At 46.6% G+C, this 18524-nt stretch overlaps 2 protein-coding genes across 6 annotated transcripts in view; one reads left to right on the top strand and one right to left on the bottom strand.

Moving 5' to 3' along the window:
• RHBDD1 (rhomboid domain containing 1) overlaps positions 1 to 10275 on the top strand; it is a 126175-nt gene extending 115900 nt beyond the window's left edge. For 2 of the 3 annotated variants that reach the window (XM_060193707.1, XM_060193708.1), the window contains one exon: positions 8442 to 10275. In XM_060193707.1, the coding sequence (XP_060049690.1) occupies positions 8442 to 8883 (442 nt within the window). In that variant the 3' untranslated portion in view covers positions 8884 to 10275. The remainder of the gene's footprint in view (positions 1 to 8441) is intronic. The other variant, XM_007519248.3, reaches the window with a different exon arrangement.
• The window catches only part of COL4A4 (collagen type IV alpha 4 chain), a 153475-nt gene that overhangs the window by 9268 nt on the left and 125683 nt on the right, over positions 1 to 18524 (bottom strand). For 2 of the 3 annotated variants that reach the window (XM_060193696.1, XM_060193695.1), the window contains exon 47: positions 12998 to 18447. In XM_060193696.1, the coding sequence (XP_060049679.1) occupies positions 18184 to 18447 (264 nt within the window). In that variant the 3' untranslated portion in view covers positions 12998 to 18183. Of the gene's footprint in view, positions 1 to 12997; positions 18448 to 18524 lie in introns of those variants that run through there. The other variant, XM_060193697.1, reaches the window with a different exon arrangement.

Here is an 18524-nt window from a genome sequence, read left to right on the forward strand (position 1 = left end):
CAAAAAGTTTCTTAGAAACCAAAATCTCTGCCTGGGGAGTTACTCAGTGGGAGAGCACAGGCTTGCATGCCTGAGGCTCCGGACACTGGTCCATTCTTCGGCGTGTCAGAGCTGAGCAGTGCTCTGGTCTCAGTCTCTCTCTTCTCTCTCTCATCTGTTTCAATGAAAGTGCCATAGTATGTGGTAAATTTTCTCTCTCTCTCTCTCTCATTTTTTTTTTCTTAGAGAACAATTGGCTTTCTTTTTTCTTTTTTTTCCTTTTCTCTTCTTTTCTTTTTCTTTTTGCCTCCAGGGTTATCGCTGGCGCTCTGTGCCTGCACTATGAATCCAATGCACCTGGAGGCCATTTTCCCATTTTGTTGCCCTTGTTGTTATGCTTGTTGTTTTTGTTATTGTTGTCATAGCTGTTGTTGTTGGATGGGACAGAGAGAAGTCGAGAGAGGAAGGGAGAACAGAAAGGGGGACAGAAAGACAGACACCTGCAGACTTGCTTCACCACTTGCAAAGCAACCCCCCTGCAGGTGGGGAGCCGGGGGCTCGAACTGGGATCCTTACGCCAGCCCTTGCGCTTTGCGCCATGTGCACTTAACCTGCTGCTCTACCACCCAGCTCCCAACTTTTCTTTCTCTCTTTTTTTTTTTTTTTTTTGCCTCCAGGTTTATTTGCTGGGGCTTGGTGCCTGCACCATGAATCCACTGCTCCTTGAAGCTATTTTCCCCCCATTTTTGTTGCTCTTGTTGTCGTTCTTGTTGCCACTGATGTTGTTGTTGGATAGGACAGAGAGATATGGAGGGAGGAGGGGAAGACAGAGAGGCAGAGAGGGGGAGAGAAAGATAGACACCTGCAGGCCTGCTTCACCGATTCTGAAGCAACCCCCCTGCAGGTGGGGAGCCGGGGTCCGAACTTTGCTCTTTTAAAGTGGTTCTGTGGTGGGTTCAGGAGGCAGGAGGACGCTGTACCACTACTGGACTTCCCCAGCCCCACTTTTTTCTCTGTCATTTAATATTGATTTACAGAATTATAAAGTATCGGTTATGACTCCACACCATTCCCACCACTGGAGTTATTCCCTCTGTTGGAAATTACAGCAGTTCTCCTAAGGTCACAGATATGAGCTGTTATTTCTTTTTTTTTTTTTCCTCCAGGGTTATTGCTGAGCTTGGTGCCTGCACCATGAATCCACTGCTCCTGGAGGCCATCTTTTCCCCCTTTTTGTTGCCCTTCTTGTTGTAGCCTCGTTGTGGTCATTATTATTGCCATTGATGATGTTGTTCGTTGCTGGATAGAACAGAGAGAAATGGAGAGAGGAGGGGAAGACAGAGAGGGGGAGAGAAAGACAGACACCTGCAGACCTGCTTCACCGCCTGTGAAGCGACTCCCCTGCAGGTGGGGAGCCGGGGGCTGGAACCGGGATCCTTACGCCGGTCCCTGAGCCCCGTGCCACATGTGCTCAACCCACTGCACCACCGCCCGACCCCCATGAGCTGTTATTTCTATAATTATCTGTCTATCTACCTAACTACCTACTTATGTGTCTTTTTGCCCATTTTTTTTCCTATGGCCCTGCCTTATCTTTCTTTCTAAGTCATACCTACATCTGTTTCTACTTCTGAATGTCCTTCCTTTTTTTCCTCTTCTCTCTCTGGGTCCTGCTAGAACTGGAGTTCAGAGCCCTCTGGTCATCTTCCTCTAACATTTCTGCCCATCTGGAAGTATGAACCAAAAAATTTGGGAGGGAGCAGAAGGTGAAACTTCTGGCTTTTGTAACTGCTTCTTTGCTGGCCATGAGTGTTCCCCGCCCCACTTTTTAAAAAAAATTTTCTTATATTTATTTTCCCTTTTGTTGCCCTTGTTGTTTAACATTGTTGTGGTTATTGATGTTGTTGGATAGGACAGAGAGAAATGGAGAGAGGAGGGGAAGACAGAGAGGGGGAGAGAAAGACAGACACCTGCAGACCTGCTTCACCGATTGTGAAGCGACTCCCCTGCAGGTGGGAAGCCGGGGGCTCGAACCGGGACCTTAAGCTGGTCCTTGTGCTTTGCCCCACGTGCGCTTAACCCACTGCGCCACCGCCCGACTCCCTCCCTGCCCCACTTTGACTTTACTCATTCATGAGCAGGAGTGAGTGATCCATGCCAAAGCACCGCCTTGTCATTTCCAATGTTCCGTTTGCCCTTTTTGCTTTTTCCTGGTGCCAGAAACCTAACCCAGGGCCTCACATGTGCAGTGCATGCTCTGAACCACCAAGTCACCTTGCCAACCCCCACGTCTGTCATTCTTTGCACCCTCGGCAGCAGAGTCTCCTGGGTGCTTTCCCGTGCAGCTTCCTGGGCTCCAGCCATTTCTTGCATAGGACTTTCTAGCCAAGAGGCCTGATCCTCCGCATTTTCCTCCTCCTCCTTTTTGCAGAACAGAGACCTCATTCACATATAATCTCACTGCTCTGAAATGCTTTTTTTCAGTTCAGAAAGAGAGAGTGAGATAAAGAAAGGGAGAAACACCACAACACCCAAACTTCCCCCTGGTGTCATAGTATCTGCTGTGTGGTGTTAGGGCTCATATCTGGGCCACGTGGCTGGTAGGGCACACACCCTGCATGGTGTGCTCTCTCTCTAACCCTGCTGCAAGGTAAACACTGTTTTAGTCACTGGTCTTTTTTGTAAAGCTTGTTTTTTTAATTTTTATTATCTGTATTGTATAGAGACAGAAAAATGGAGAGGGCAGGGAGAGACAGGCAGAAAAACACCTGCAGCACTGTTGCACCACATGCAAAGCTTTCCTCCTGTAGGTGGGGACCAGGGGCTTGAACCCAGATCCTTGCACAATGTAACATGTGCCCTCAACCAGGTGCACCACATTATTAAAACAAAATTGTTTTAATGTGACTCTAGAGAATAAACATCAGGCTTTGCATATGCGTGATACTGCTTCCTTGGTCCACTTGTCTATTGCTTTTTCTTCTCCTTCTGCTCCTCCTCCTCCTCCTCCTCCTTCTTCTTCGAGTAAGAATAAACAGAAAGGTAGAGAAAAGAGATAGAAATAAAAGCGGGGCTGGGGAAACCGCACAATAGTTATGCAAAAGACTTTCATGCTTGAAGCTCCAAGCTCCCAGGTTCAATCTCCAGCACGACGGTAAGCCAGAGCTAAGCAGTGCTCTGGACTCTCCCTCTCTCTCTCTCTTTCTCTCTCTCTCTCTTTCTCTCTCTCTCTCCACACACACACACGAAAGAAAAGAGAAAGTTCAGCACTAGATAGTGATTCTCTTGGTCAGGAGGCAAGGGACTGGAAGAAGTCTCTGTGCCCTGGAAATATCCTGTATTTTTATCTGGATGCTGGTTCCACATGTTCATTTCATGAAATGAATCACATCGCCCCCTGTTTACAAGGAATTAAGGAGGATGCACTCCAGGTGTCCCTTCAGTATTCATGGCTTCCGCCTGACCTCATCTTTTTGATCCAGAGACCTGCCCATCCTTTGTGTATATCATAAGAAATGCTAGCCCTGATGTACAGGAAGGACCCTGGACTTCAGTCACTCTGATGGCTAACTGGATTGTCACCTGTTGCTTTGGAGGCTCGAGTGGATATAAAAGGTGCCCCCGATGAACCAACTAGAACAGGGAAAAGAAGTACAACAGGGGGACCAGGCGGTGGTGCACCTAACTGAGCGCACATGTGACCGTGCTCAAGAACCCAAGTTCAAGCCCCCAGTCCCCACCTGTAGGGGGAAAGCTTTGCAAGTGGTGAAGGAGGGCTGCAGGTGTCTGTCTTTCCCTCTCTATCACCCCCTTCCCTCTAGATTCCTGGCTGTCTCTATCCAATTATTGATTAATAATAATAATAATAATAATAATAGTACAACAGGCAAAGGGGCAGCCGAGCCCGTCTTCATTCAGTTTCTTACTTGAAGGTGTGGTTTTCAGACTGTGTTTCTGAGTGGAGAACGCCCCCGAGTCACTGACTAGATGGGCAGAAGAACAGAAAGGCAGCACTTGCTCTCCTGTCACCTCTGCGCCTGTCCGTTCCTGTAAACCTCAGTGGAGCCTCCGCTTGGAGCAAAGCCCTGGGAGGCTTCAAGTGCAACCTACCCTCTTTTCTTCCTTCCTCTCTCTGTCTGTCTGTCTCTCTCTCTCTCTCTCTCTGTCTGTCTCTCTCTCTGTCTCTCTCTCTCTCTCTGTCTGTCTCTCTCTCTGTCTCTCTCTCTCTGTCTGTCTTTCTCTCTCTCTCTCTCTGTCTCTCTCTCTCTCTCTGTCTGTCTCTCTCTCTGTCTCTCTCTCTCTTTTTGCCTCCAGGGTTATCACTGGGGCTTGGTGCCTGCACTATGAATCCACTGCTCCCAGAGGCCATTTTTCCCTTTTTGTTTCCCTTATTATTATTGTTGTTATTGGATAGGACAGAGAGAACTGGAGAGAGGAGGGAAAGACAGAGAGGGGAAGAGAAAGATAGACACCTGCAGACCTGCTTCACTGCTTGTGAAGTGACCCCCCCACACACACACACACAGGTGGGGAGCCAGGGGCTTGAACTAGTGCCGGTCGGTGCACTTAGCGCCATGTGCGCTTAACGCACTGCACTACCGCCTGGCCCCCTAAACTTAGCCATTTTTGTTGTTGTAGTGATCAGGCCTTCATTGCTCAAGCTGAAATAGACAGACAGGGAGAGAAAGGGATAGAAAAAGAGAGAAAATGAAAGATACCACTATGCCACAGCTTCCTCCAATAATATGGTGGGGACTGGGCTTGAACACACATGGCAAAGCAGGCGTGCTATCTGGGGAGCTACTCTGCCTGCTCTTCAATAATATTTAAAGGGGAGTGGAAGATAGCTCAGCCTGGTAGAGCACCAGCTTGCATGCCTGTTTTTCCAGAGACCCAGGTTCTATGCCTAGTACCGTCTTATACCAGAGCTGAGTGGCACTTTATCTAGTCTCTTTCCCCACTCTTCTCCCTCTCCCTGTCTCTCTCTTTCTCTCTCTCTCTCTCTCTCCCTATGTCTCATAGTAAAATAAGTAAATAAATGCTTTTAAAAGGAGGGAGAGCTTGATAACTAGTGACTCCAAAAGTAAAGTGACTGTATTTTCCCTACACCCTAACCCCCTCCATTCTAAAGGAATATCTGGTTGAATTGTTGGGCCTGGGGTTTCTTCCAGGCCCTTCTCGTCTTTGTCAGTCAGTGCCTGAACTGCCATTTTTCTCAGAAGGACTCGCGGAAACTCTGTAATCCCTGGAATTCTAATAAAGAATTTCTTGGGAGGGAGAACGTGGGTCCCATGTGGCCGCCCTCATTTGACCGTAGAAACCCCAGAGAACACTGATGATTTATTGAAAGGATTCCCAGCTTGTTTCCTCACTAAGAATTTCTTTTAAAGTGACAGCCTCTTTGGCTCCTATGTCTAAGGGGTTACACTGCCCACCTGTGACTTCCCAGCCGTGTCCTTCCACAGAGTGGGGTGGCACGCACTCCAGCTCACGGTCGGGACGCACGAATGCCAGCAGAGGAAGCCTCTCTGTCTTGGGACAGAATGGCCAACAGGAGGGAGGATGGCCCTCAGCTCATGGCGATCTCTTAGTAACTCCCATCAAGCAGGAATCACCTCTCCTCCCTGGGATGTGAACACGCAGAGGTACTTGCATTGTACATACGGCAGGAAAACTCCAGGTTTCCCCATCAAGAGCCCCACAGCAGTAAATATCCAGACCTCAGTGCTGGCGCTGTAACCGAGTTAACCTATCTACGTCGACCCCAATCTTGAGTTCCCCTGAAGCCTGCTCACTGCTTCTTGGGATAAAGTTGAGGGCCGACCTCCACTGACACAGAGGCAGGACACATTCATGCGAAGATTCCGTCCCAGGTTCCTTAGATCAGGGTCCTTTCACCCAGAACTCTTGATAAATTCTCACACCTGATTTGACTCGTGAGAGGGAGGCAGGTCCTGGTGACTGTAATGCCTTTCTGTGTCCTGGGGCTGACTGTGACCGTAAGACTTCTGTCTCTTTTTTTTTTCCTTTTTAAAAATACTTTTATTTTATTTTAGTTTATATTATTATTGGATAGAGACAGACAGGAATTGAGAGGAGAGGGGGAGATAAGAGAAGGGAAAGAGACAGAGACGCCTGCAGCCCTGCTTCAGCACTTGAGAAGCTTTCCCCCTGTGGGTGGGGACCGGGAGCTTGCATTTGGGCCCTTGCTCACTGTCGTGTGTGTCTGCTGAACCAGGTGCACCGCTGCCTGGGCCCTAGGCATCTGTTTCTTAGAAGGGAGATAGATATCTAGCGCGGCAGGGCACCATCTTGTGTACAGCATCACCAGAGAGTTTTCAGACACAATTGGGCTGCGTCTTGGCAATCAGTTTTCTTCACTTGTTGTATGTACATTTTACTTACTTTCTTTTTTTTTTTTTTTTCCATCAGGGTTACCCCTGGGGCTTGGTGTGGTGCCAGCACTGTGATTCCACCATTCCCGACGACCATTTCTTTCTTTCTTTTTTTTTAACTTTTATTAGATAGGACAGAGAGAAATTGAGAGAGAGGGAGTAAAAAGATAGACAACTGCAGACTTGCTTCACCACTTGTGAGGAGCAAATGGGAGCTCGAACCGGGGTCCTTGAGTCTGATAATGTGTGCGTGTCACTGGGTGCCCCACCGCCCGGCCCCTATATTTTACTTTTTTTAAAAAAAAGATTTTATTTACCTCTTCATTAAGATAGAAGGAGAGAGAGAGGGAGAGAGAGAGAGAAATTGGAGGGCAGGTGGTAATGCCCTAAGCACAAGGACCGGCGTAAAGACACCAGCAGGGGGGGGGTCACTTCACAGGCGGTGAAGCAGGTCTGCAGGTGTCTATCTCTCTCCCTCTCTGTCTTCCCCTCCTTTCTCAATTTCTTTCTTTCCAATCCAACAATAACAGCAGCAACAACAACGATAAACAACAAGGGGTATAAAAGGAAAAAAAATAGCCTCCAGGATCAGTGGAATCATAGTGCAGGCACCGAGTCCCAGTGATAATCCTGGAGGCAATAAATAAATAAATAAATAAATAAATAAATAAATAGGAAGTGAAAGAAGCAAGTCCTGGGAAAGAGAGGAGTCCGAGATGACCCCTGGTGTTTCAGCGTCCTCACTGCAGAGAGATGGAGTCTAAACTAGAGGCTGCCCTCTGTGGTGGACGTGACCAAGTGTGATAGATAGTTGATGGAGGGGAGGGGACAGGGCCATTCAGAGCCCAGCAGGCTAAGCCCAGACACAAAAGCAGAAGTGTACAGACTTTCTCTCCTCCAGTTTTAAAGTCAACCTGCTGCTCACCCCCCAGTGCCCTACCCCCACCCCCCTCTCTTTTTTGCCTCCAGGGAACAGGTGGCTGCTTTGTTTCTCAGACCCAGGGTGGAAGAGTTAGCAGACATTTCATATTTGGAGGGAGCTTAGATGCTGAAGTAACATCGAGCACTTTTGTTAACAGGACACTTGACAGTAGCCGGTGTTGTTGTTGTTGTCTTTCTGTAACTGCCTCATGGAGGACTCTGAGGCTCTTTTAGCAGATATAGGTCACTGTTTTGAGATCAAGGTCTGTCTGTTCCTCTCCTCTTACTACTCCACCACAGTTCTCCAAATAAGTCTTTTTGTTTTGTTTTAATGTAGCAATTGAAACTCTTCTATTATTATAATTTTTTGGCGTGTGTGCAGCCCTAAACCCACCTCAGTCATGAGTTCCAGGATCTGTCAGTATTGGGCTTGCGTTTCCATCTGCCTGCCCAGATATTGGTCATTACGGTCGCTCAGCCCCTGCTCCAGGGCCCTGGGTGCCCCATAAGCATTTGTGTGACTCAAGCAGGTATCAGCCTCACTGGTTGAGGAGGGGCAAGTGGGAACCCGAATCAGGAAGGTACCAGCCAGCACACTCAGTGAGGACATTAGGGACACTGACAGACTATTTTTGAACATTAAAAATAAGCACGCAGACAAGGTAGTGGTTCAGGGGCAAGAGCATAGGACTTGCAAGTGTAAGGTTCCATGTTCAATCCTAGCACAGCCAGAGTGATGCTCTGGTGTTCTCTATTGATCTGTCTGTATGTCTCCCTCTTTATTTCTCATTTTCTTCTCTCTCTTTCATTAATAAAATAATTAATACATCCCTCAATAAGCAAGCAGCCAAAAACCTGTTGAGATGATAAAATATACTGGAGCAGGACGAAATCAAAAAGTGAAAGAAAGAATCCTCAACAAGCTTCAGAAGGAGTCAAATGAGGTTCATGGATGAGACAACCCTTAAAATATTTCCTTGATGCTGAAGTTTAGTAGTGACAGCCGTCACTGAAATATGTCCCTTCTCTCTCTGTTTCGTGCGAAAATGAAGATGACACTGGAACATTCCTTGTTTTTCTTCCCCCCTGCCATGCCCAGTCTTAGAAAGGTGGTGTGTGATCCCTCCATGTGTTTTCTCTCCACAGGAAATTCCAGAAGCAACCCCCCACCCTACGGGTTCCGGCTCTCCCCAGAGGAGGAGATGAGGAGACAGCGACTTCACAGATTCGACAGCCAGTGAGGCGGTGTGGCAGCTTGGGCATGTGTAGCCCAGCTGTGTGCTCACAGCCTGTTTGGTTCACCCCTCCAGCCCTCCTAAGTTTGAAACCAAAACAGAGCCCACATCTATGGCCCATGTTGCTTCTGTCCACCTGGGTCGTCACTCCTGGGACCCCTGTGAGTCTGGACCCACCACCAGCTGGTGAACTCATCTGGAAGCCTGGCTTGTGGACCACAACGCACAGCTTTCTGGGAGCAGCCCCTCTCCTGACAAGCAGAGGCCAGTTCTCCCACCTCAGGCCCAGTTTCCACTCTCTTTTCTCTCTCTCACTGGAGACCCAATGTTCTGAAGACTGGCACCTCTGCTAGGAGGTCTGTCTTCATGCCCCAGGAGGCCAGGCCCTCGTTCACCTCAGCGTGTTGCCCTTGGCAGAAAGTGAAGAGACAGGCTTCCTGGCATGTCCCCATGGCGACTCTAGGAACAGGATTTGGCTACCTCTGCAGTGAGCTGTTCTGGTCTCACTCCTCCAGGGGCCTTGTCTCTGCTGGTCTCTGCTTCAGGTGGAGTTGATGCTCTCTGTATTGCCCTGCCTTTCTAGAATGTTCCACAGAGTCTTAAGAAGAGCTCAGTGGATGGGCACACCTCACACTGGACTCACACACTTACACCAGACCCATCTCAACTGCCACACACGGCATCTTTCTTCACAGAGATGTGACTCATATTAATTTGTAGCCCCAGGCACCACACCAAAGGCAGAGCTAGAGCAAAGGCATCATCAGGTGGGCGTGCCAAGGAGAAACCCTCTTGAGGAAGTGACTTTTCTCAAAGAAAGAGCCTTTTAATGGGCCACTGTCACAGCCACGTTTTCTGCCCTTGTAACTGAAACACCACCCCTTAGGATGTGATAACCTACAGGCTGCCTAAGTCACTTAAAGAGTTTCCTGGTGCTTGTGTTTCATGAATAAAAGGATGAATACTACGGGCGTCTTATTGTCACCAGGATATTTATTTTTAAAGGGAGTTGGAAGCAGAAATAGATCTTCCCATTTTGATTTGTTTAAGCATTTATCGTTTCTGAGTCTGAGAGTAATATATATATATACATTGTACAAGGCAAACATGTTAATAGAGGTTAACTTTGGAGTTAAAGTACATGGAATGTTTTTTCTCCACTTTGCTGTAAAGATCTGTGCATTTTTGCAGTAAGGAAAACCAATTTATATAATAAGAAAATCCAGAGGAGGCAGGTGGTGGCACACCTGGTTCAGCACACATATTACAGTGCACAAGGACCTGGGTTCAAGCTTTTGGTTCCCACCTGCATGGGGGAAAACTTCACAAGTGGTAAAGCAGTGCTGCAGGTGTCTCTCTCTCCCTTTATGCTTTCAATTTCTCTGTCGCTATCCAAAAATAAATAAAATAAAGTATTAACGGGGCCAGGCGGTGGCACACCTGGTTAAGCGCACATATTACAGTGAGCAAGGACCCGGGTTCAAACCCCTGGTCCCCATCTGCAGGGGGATAGCTTCATGAGTGGTGAAGCAGGGTTGCAGGTGTCTCTCTGTCTGCCCCCCCCCTCAATTTCTCTCTGTCACTATCCAGTAAGTGAATAAAATTAAATTAAAATGAAAAAATAAAGTGTTAACAAAAGAAAAATCTAGAGATAAACAAGAAGATGAACTTAACACGTATTACCTGTCTACGGAGAAAATCAACAATATAAGCAGAAATTAAAATAAATTCATGTACCACTGTAACATCACCTGTGTTCTCACTCAGATACACCCAAGACTCACCCCCCGAGGAAGCCTGCATTCTTGGTGTTTCTCTGCATATGTGTGACGAGTCAGGGAGGGTGCCGTGATGCAGGCCTGTACTCAGCTCCTGACCTGAATTCTCCTGGTGGGACTTGGGCACTTGCATACCAATGAAGAAAGAAAACTATTTGCGTCCCAGGAGCGCTCTGACCTGCAGAGGGCATGGTGATAGCTGAACTCCTCAGGTTAATTCATAATTGATGCAAAGCTGCAGCTCACTTACACCGTGAATTGTATCTGTGAGTCTGGCAGCTGCAACTGTGTTTAAATTAAAACGTTCAGACTGGTTGTCAACTCCCTTCTCTCCCAAACTCTGACTTTGGCTCCTATTAGCCCTGGCCAGAAGTCCTCTTGTTCTAACAGGCCGGCTTTCCTGGCACCTTGAAAGGCAGGTTCTGTTGTAGCACTTCGGTTTTTGCCCAGACATTTGCCCAGCTACAGGATGGTGTGGGAAGCATGGATTGTGAATGACTCTCTGGAGAGACCCGCCTCTGCGTTTCTCCCCCTCCCCCACCCAAATCATTTTATAGAGGGGATAGTTCTTTACAGGACACTTGTTGGCCCACAGGTGCAACTTCTCAACTTGTTGTGATAGGTGACCGTGAAACCCTCCCTGGTCCAAACTGAGGTTCTTTTTTATCCTGAGTTCCCTCCTGCCCACAGGCAGGGCCTGACTCCAGACCGGGGGAGTGGGGTATTACAGCTTGAGTTTCCCACCAAACTGCTTGTTTCCCAGTGGCATAAAATGTCTACCCACTGTACATGGGTGTATTGATGTTACTGTTAAACCTCGTCAGAGTTGGCCACAACAGCACCGGTCTTGGGGTGCAGTGGCTAACACATAGGCCTTGTTTACACATACTGGTGAATTTCCAGAGATGAGGACAGGGCATTTTCTTTATCAATGTAGACCATTTATCTCATCACAACAGGAAAGATGCTCTGGAAATTATTCCAATTACTTTCTTCATTTTCACAGGCTTGACTGTAGCCAGGACTTATTATCATCAGCATCCATCTCCCCCTTGATAATAAAGAATCTCTGAAGTTGTGCCAACAAATTGGAATTGGGCTAAGGAGAAGAAACAAAAGCCAGTGTGTGCGACTAATTGTCTTTAATAGGGAATGAGAGCATTAGGCTGGTGTGCAAAGTCGGTCTCATTGTTCAGTGCTCCTCTCCTGACCACGAAGCACCCAGCTCCCAGGCTCTGAGGGCTGTAGGAGAGCTCTTCATTCCAGAGGGGTTCCCTTGGCTCTGCAGGCCAGGGAACAGTTCAAACTGCTTCTTTCCAGTATCCTTGACTGTATTAGTTGTGGCTCCGGTTGCATGAGATTGTTAAAGGCTGTTCCAACCTTTCGTTGTGGTTCTTTTCGCTCTCATTTTAGCCTGGCACAGGAACAAGTGGAGGGCTTCATACACTTGTGATTATGTCCAGCAGCCCCATGAGCTCATTTTTGTTTTCTTCTGTGTAACTTAAAGGCAGAGGAAGAGACGCCAAAGCACCACTCCAGCACCCACTAGAGTTCTCACAGCTGCCCGTGCTGTTTCCATGCGGCCCTGCAGTTGGAACCCAGGGGCTCAGGGGTAGCATCTTCCAAGATTTCTACCTCTCCTGGTAGACTTGCTTTTCAGATAGGTGAGAGGCAGAGAGGAAAGAAGAGACAGAGACAAAGAGAGAGGTAGAGACACCACAGCACTATTCCTCTGCTCATGAACCTTCCCCTTCACACAGTACTCCCAGATGTTGGCCAGGGGCTCCGACCTGGGTCCTAGCACACAGAACTCTGTCCGGTGAGCTAGCTCCCCAAGCTCCTCCCTCCACCTGTTTATTTAAGTCTTTATTTATTACCAGAGCACTGCCAAACTCCAGCTTCTAGTGGTGTCAAAGGATTGAACCTGGGACCTCAGGCAGGAGAGTCTTTGTATAATCACTATGCTATTTCAGAGAGCCCTGCCTTCCATTTTAAACCTCTTGTCATGCTGTCTCTTTTAATCCTATGAGCAACAATGTAGAGCCAGAGGTCTCACTCTCCTTCACCTGAGTAGACAAGGTTCACCAGGACAGTCTCTTCCATTTCCAGCAGCGCTTGGCAAGCACTCAGTGGTGTGGAGACCTTGAGCCATTCTGTTCCCTCCCTGTCACTGTGTGCTGAGTAGGGCTCCTCAGCGTCCAGCGGCCTGGATTCCCATCCTCTCTAGAGCACAGAGCAAATGGGGTCACTTTCTAGGCTCTGCCCATATCTGGCCCACTGACAATTCAAACTCCTTCCACAAACTGTTACTGGTCCTCTCCACTCCCCACAAAGCCAACCCTGAAAGTGTTAAAGAGGGTTAGGTAAATGGTGTGTATAATGGTTTTGCAAAAGACTTTCATGCCCAAGGCTTCCAGGTCCCAGGTTCAATCCCCAGCACAACCATAAGGCAGAGCTGAGCAGTGCTCTGGTCTCTCTGTCTCTCTCTCTTTAAAATAAACAAATGAATATATTAAAAACTAAATGTGATAAATAAAAACATTAAGAAAAAGAGAGACGAAAAGGAGGAGGAGGAGCGCCAGGGGAGGAGAGGGAGAAAGGGAAGAAATAAGACATAGGATGAGGTAGATTTTAAACGTAAACTCACTTTGACTTGAAGGGAAATAAATGCACCAGCTGAGACAGTTGCTTTTGGAGGTCAGGACAACATTTTATAGATAGTAAACGATACTGTAAATCCTGATACAACAAAGATTTAAGTGTCTAGCAAACCAAGCCTCTTGCAAATGTTACATGCTGAAAGTCTTTAACTTTACAACCCTAGGTTAGAGAGAGGGATGCAATTTATTCGACATGTTTCACATTTTCCCCTATGAATCATTAAAAATTGAAGCACCATAAAATTCAAACATTTCCACATGAGGCTGGCAGGCAACCTTGGTGGCTTAAAATGTATTATGCAGAGTCTCTGGCAGATAATAACAGTGACAATTGCAGAGTGCTGACTTTTAATGTCAACTGTTTCATTCCCTGCAGAATGTCCTGATTATGTCCCCATAGGAAAGTGTGGGGGTGTGTATGTGTGTGTGTGTCCATGCACACACGTTATAATAACTTTTTATCTCAAAGATAACTATAAATAATGCTAACCGGTAATTTTATGCCCTGTAAGAATTATAAGGTGATTCTCAGATGCAAAATTTCTAAGAAATATCTTTTCATTAAGTGTTTAATTTTAAATAGGTGACATGGCCATAATTGACACATGATGACTCCTGTGGCATGTGAAGTCTAACTTTCATGAGAGAAGAGATAGCATAGCCCATTTTATGACTGAAGAAAGTGGGACTCGGTGAGTTGGTGGGACTCACTTAGGGTAAGAGAAATGCAAATGTATAGAGCTGGGCTCAAACTCAAATTCAGCCAAGCCCAAGTCTACCTCTGATTACTATTCTTTTATTTTATTCCAAATAAAAGTCACAATGATCAGCTCAGTCTAATGAGCTGAGAGAAACATAGAGCTAATATAATTTCCTGGAACACAGAGAATGGTGATCTTTATTCTAGACTTAAATGGACTCAAGGTAAAATCCAGTTTTCATGGACTGCTCCACTGACTAGTTTTCCAAGCACCCATAATATATATAACGAGCTCTGTGGTAACAACTTTGTACTAGGAGGCTCTTAACTCGCTAGGGAATACAGATAATACCGCGAGTTAAGCCTTGCCATGTTGCTGTGTCTTTTGCTGATATACATAGCTCTTAAATTTTATTTCCAAAGTGATGTAATAGAAAAATGAACTGGTTTCCAGAAGGTGTCGATGGCTAGCCCTATTTATTGGCTTTCAGTCAATTAAAAAGTATTTACTGGAGGCCGGGCAGTGGCACCCCCAGTAAAGTGCATACTTAACTAAGAGCAAGGACCTGGGTTCAAGCCCCCCTCCCAGTCCCCACTAGTAGGGAGGCAGCTTCACAACTGGTAAAAACATTGCTGCAGTGATCTCAGTTTCTCTCCCTCTTTATCTCCTCTCAATTTCTCTGTTGTTATCAAAAAAAAAAAAAAGAGGAAGAGAAGGAAAAAATTGCTACAGGGAGCAGTAAATTTATCCCGCATGCACTGAGCAAGCCCCAGCAATAACTCTGGGGGCAATAAAGAAATTACTTATTGAACGTGGGAACTCTGTGGTCTCTGGCATGGAAGCACTAAGGCTGAGCTATCTCCCCAGGCCACTGTCAAGTGCTGGTTTGTTTGTTTAAATAGAAACAGAAGCAGAGAGAGAGAGAGAGAGATCACAGCACCGAAGCTTCCTTCAATGTGGTGGAGGCCAGGCTCTAGCCTGGGTTGTTCATAGGGCAAAACATCAAGATTTGAGTGAGCTGTGTCTGCAGCCCTGTCATTATCTAAAGGAGTTGTGGGTGTGCGGATAGCTGACATACTCACATGTGTTGGAATAAGAAATGATTCGGACCTGTTACCATCTTGTTGATGAGACACTTTATGTGCAAAGCTGAGCATCCGGTGTCTCCTGCCACTTACTGAGTTGTCACTGACACTAGAACAAGTGTCACCATTGTGCTCAGATATCAGGAGACACTGGGCATACAGAGATGAGTTAGCATTGTCCCTGCTCTCAGGGGACTTCTGTTCAGCAAGAGAATGTGTGTGGGGAGGGGCGTGGGGGGCATTGATGTGACTTCACAAGACAGTGGAAAAACACATGCAGGGAATGGACCAGTAGCTGTGATGGGAGCAGGAAAGGGAACCCCAGTCTTCCAGGAAAGCTCGCACACACTGTCTCAGCATTTCCAGTGGTAGCTAAGTGCTGGGGGAATGACTTAAGGTGAACATCCCTGGTAGAAAGAGCAGGAGTAAAGACAGAAAGGTCCCCACATGTAGAGGTCAGCTGTGGACACTTGCCATGGGCCTTGTACCCCGTGAAAACCATAAGAGTTTCATGGGCAGGGGATCACTGAGTGTTTGAAAGCAGAGAATAGCAAATTGGAGAAATGGCAATTGAAATTGGAAGCTGGAGGTGTCCATCGGAAGCTGCCGTCTGTGAGGGCACAGGTGAAAGGCTATTTCACATAGGCTGACAGTTGGACAGCAGATGGATCTGTAGGAAGTGGTGAGTGGAGGGCCAGGGAGCAGCCAAGCACGGAAGGGGTGGGCCATGCCTCAGAGTATGAAGACCTGGAGACTCACATATGTGGGGGCTTGGCTCAGAGAATGAGGACTCAGGAGGAAATAACACATAAGCCACAGCAAACTCGATTGGATAGTCTAGATGCAATCTAGCCCTACTTCTGGGTGGAGGGGCTCTTGGGAAGATTTTGATAAGGATAATTAACAACAAGGGGGTAGGAAAAAAATACTGAAGCTTTGTCCATCCACCATAGAGTGGAGACATCGCAGAGTGTAATATATATATATATATCAGTATATATGTATGTATAAAGATGATAGATATAGATAGATATGACATAATGACTTAAAATCACATAGTCTTCTATTTCAGAAAGTAATGCTTCCATTGCTTTGCCCTTAAGTTCATCCCAAGTGCCTTTTTGAAACCAAAAGCTCCTATGAGCTGCACTTTCAGAGAGTGCTTCTGGAAAAGTGAGATTCCTGAACTGTCATTCTTATTCTCCACCCTACACTCACCATGGGGCAAATTGCCCACTTAATTCAGCCTCTTAAAAAAAAAAACTGACAAGCTTATTAAGATAATATTCTAATCCCAGAGTTATCTTGTGTAAAGCACTTTAGCAAGGAAGCTATGAGCTTTATGTTCCATTGACAGCTTCCGCTCTTAGCAGAACAGGCTCTGAGAACAAGTGCACAAAGGAACAAGATGGATTCTTAGAAGGTTTGCATGTAGGTTACAAGTGAGAAAGCATTTAGGAACAAGAATGAGTCATGACAAAGACGGTGGGCTTACATTTCAGGAGCTTAAAGATACATAAAATGCCACAGCCTGGCTAAATAATAATAATAATTTAACAAATGGGCCAAACTAGGAAATATTCTGGTACAACAATAAAACGTTTTCTCTTAAAACATACGTTTTCCTCTTTTCTTGAAAACATTCTTGAAATTAATGGGAGGGGCAGCTCATAAGCGGACTTGTTTGAAATACACTCTGCAGGGCAGAGCACAGGGCTTACCATGTGGTCGGCAAGGAAAACAATTCTAACAAGCAAAGTTTTCATCGAGACTTCTCTTGATTACTTTTAAGGACATTGAGACTAAGCACCAGAATGAGTGTCATTCTCCAGAAATTTCTTCCATTTTTCTAAGGTGACATTTGTGAACACGAGGAAGGCAATTTTCCTGGAAACTCATTTTCAACCATCCCTTGAGTTTCTACATCACTGAACCCCTGGTCAAATAGGCATGTATCCCTCGGTCTTCAGAAATACTTCACATTTAGAAGATAAGTCATTATAGATGCCTTCAATGTTAAGGAAGTATGCCATTATAAACTGACATATCATCAGAGGAACTTTTGTAGCAAATATTAACGCCAAACAAAGGTAGAATGCTACCTGAGTAGAATTTCAGTATCAAATGCCAGAAACTACCAAAAAAAAAAAAAAAAAAAAAAAAGCACACGCCTAGATAAACCCAGTAGCAGGAAGGTTCAAATTGTAGGTTGCTTTTGTTCTGTTTCAAGACAGCACCATGTCATTCTGGGAAGGGGTGTGTGTGTGTGTGTGTGTGTGTGTGTGTGTGTGTGTGTGTGTGTGTGTGACCTGGACATCAATGTATCTTCTTACCAAAGTTTAATTAAGTCGGCCCTTAATTTTCTCCCAAGTGCATAATGATAGCTCTCTGTTACTCTTCTGTGTGACATGCCATTATGTGAGTGGAGGGAAAATGGTCTTTCGGGCTTTGCGGGTGCTTTTGGGGAGGGGCAGGAGAGGCTTTTTATGAATGTGGGCTCCCCTCGCCCACATCAAACAGCCCCCGGTGGTTCCAGCCCCCAAGCCTGGCTGGACCCCGACTGGGCAGAAATGGACTGTGTGTGAGTTCACTGTCACGGGGAGTCAATTTTGGTGAATCACTGCCTTAATATTCATTAATAGCTCCTAGGCTCTTAATCCCTCCCAGAATATAGATATATATTTTCTCCTCTATAATTGCTACTTTTTTCCAAGGAGTTGCCAAAGTAGGCATTTCTGTTCTCTGAAAAAGAGAACAGAACGTTTTCTGTTTGTCTGTGATGCATTTATGCTAATGTAACGTCTCTGGAATCCAGAAGGCCAGCCTGCCCCGTCATTCATTCTGTTTTGAAAGGAACGGTGAATGCCGTGTGTGTGTGTGTGTGTGTGTGTGTGTGTGTGTGTGTGTGTGTGTGTGTGTGTGTGTGTGTGTTAAATCACTTTGGGTCATGGCTATGCAATTATATAAAGCATGTGAAAGCTAGATTACAGGGGAAATCATTTTGACATGTCGAAAATCTCTCTATTTTCACTGGTCAACCTATTTTTGCCCCAGCTAGAAGCCCACATTGTATCACAGAGTAATTGACTTCAATTGTTGGAGAGAAGACTTCATCCAAGGAGTGGAGTTCTTCGTGGTGCTTTATAAGCTGACCTTTGCCCTGTGAATTAGCATTTGGATAAAGAAAGGCAGCACTTCCAGATCACCCTGGGGGAATAAGGAGTTTTGGGGCTTCACCTGAACCTGCACACGGAACATTTGCTTAACTTGTCCAGAACAGAGGCAGGAGTTATAGCACCGTGAAGGCGGCACATTTGAAAACCGGAGTCTCAGCTGAGCACCATGAACTCTCTCCACACAGCCTGGGACACCTTGGCCTGCAGGACACTCACTTCCTTCCAGGGGCCAGGAGGACCCTCCTCAAAGTCTCTAGCTGGACCTCATGCACACCTGGCACCTGCTGACCTTCTGGCGCTGGGCCTGGCTGTCTTTCAAGGTGTCTGGCGATGGTGGCGAGGAAAACTGTGTGTCTGGTGGCACTGTGGTCAGCCAGAAGCTGTACTCGTTGGTGAAGAAGTGGCACGTGCCCTGCCTACCTTGGCATTCGAGGAAGGGGGCCGCCCGGAAGTCCTCCAGACAGCTTCCCGGCGACATGAGGGCCTGCCCTCCGCCCTGATCCCCTGCTCCTGTGTGCTGCCGGGACAGGAAGAGAGAATTAGGACACAGAGGCAAGTGGGGACAAACCCCAGGCCCCATCAGAGGCATGTAGG

This window comes from Erinaceus europaeus, chromosome 7, assembly GCF_950295315.1.
Source record: "Erinaceus europaeus chromosome 7, mEriEur2.1, whole genome shotgun sequence".
NCBI classification, from domain to species: Eukaryota; Metazoa; Chordata; class Mammalia; order Eulipotyphla; family Erinaceidae; genus Erinaceus; species Erinaceus europaeus.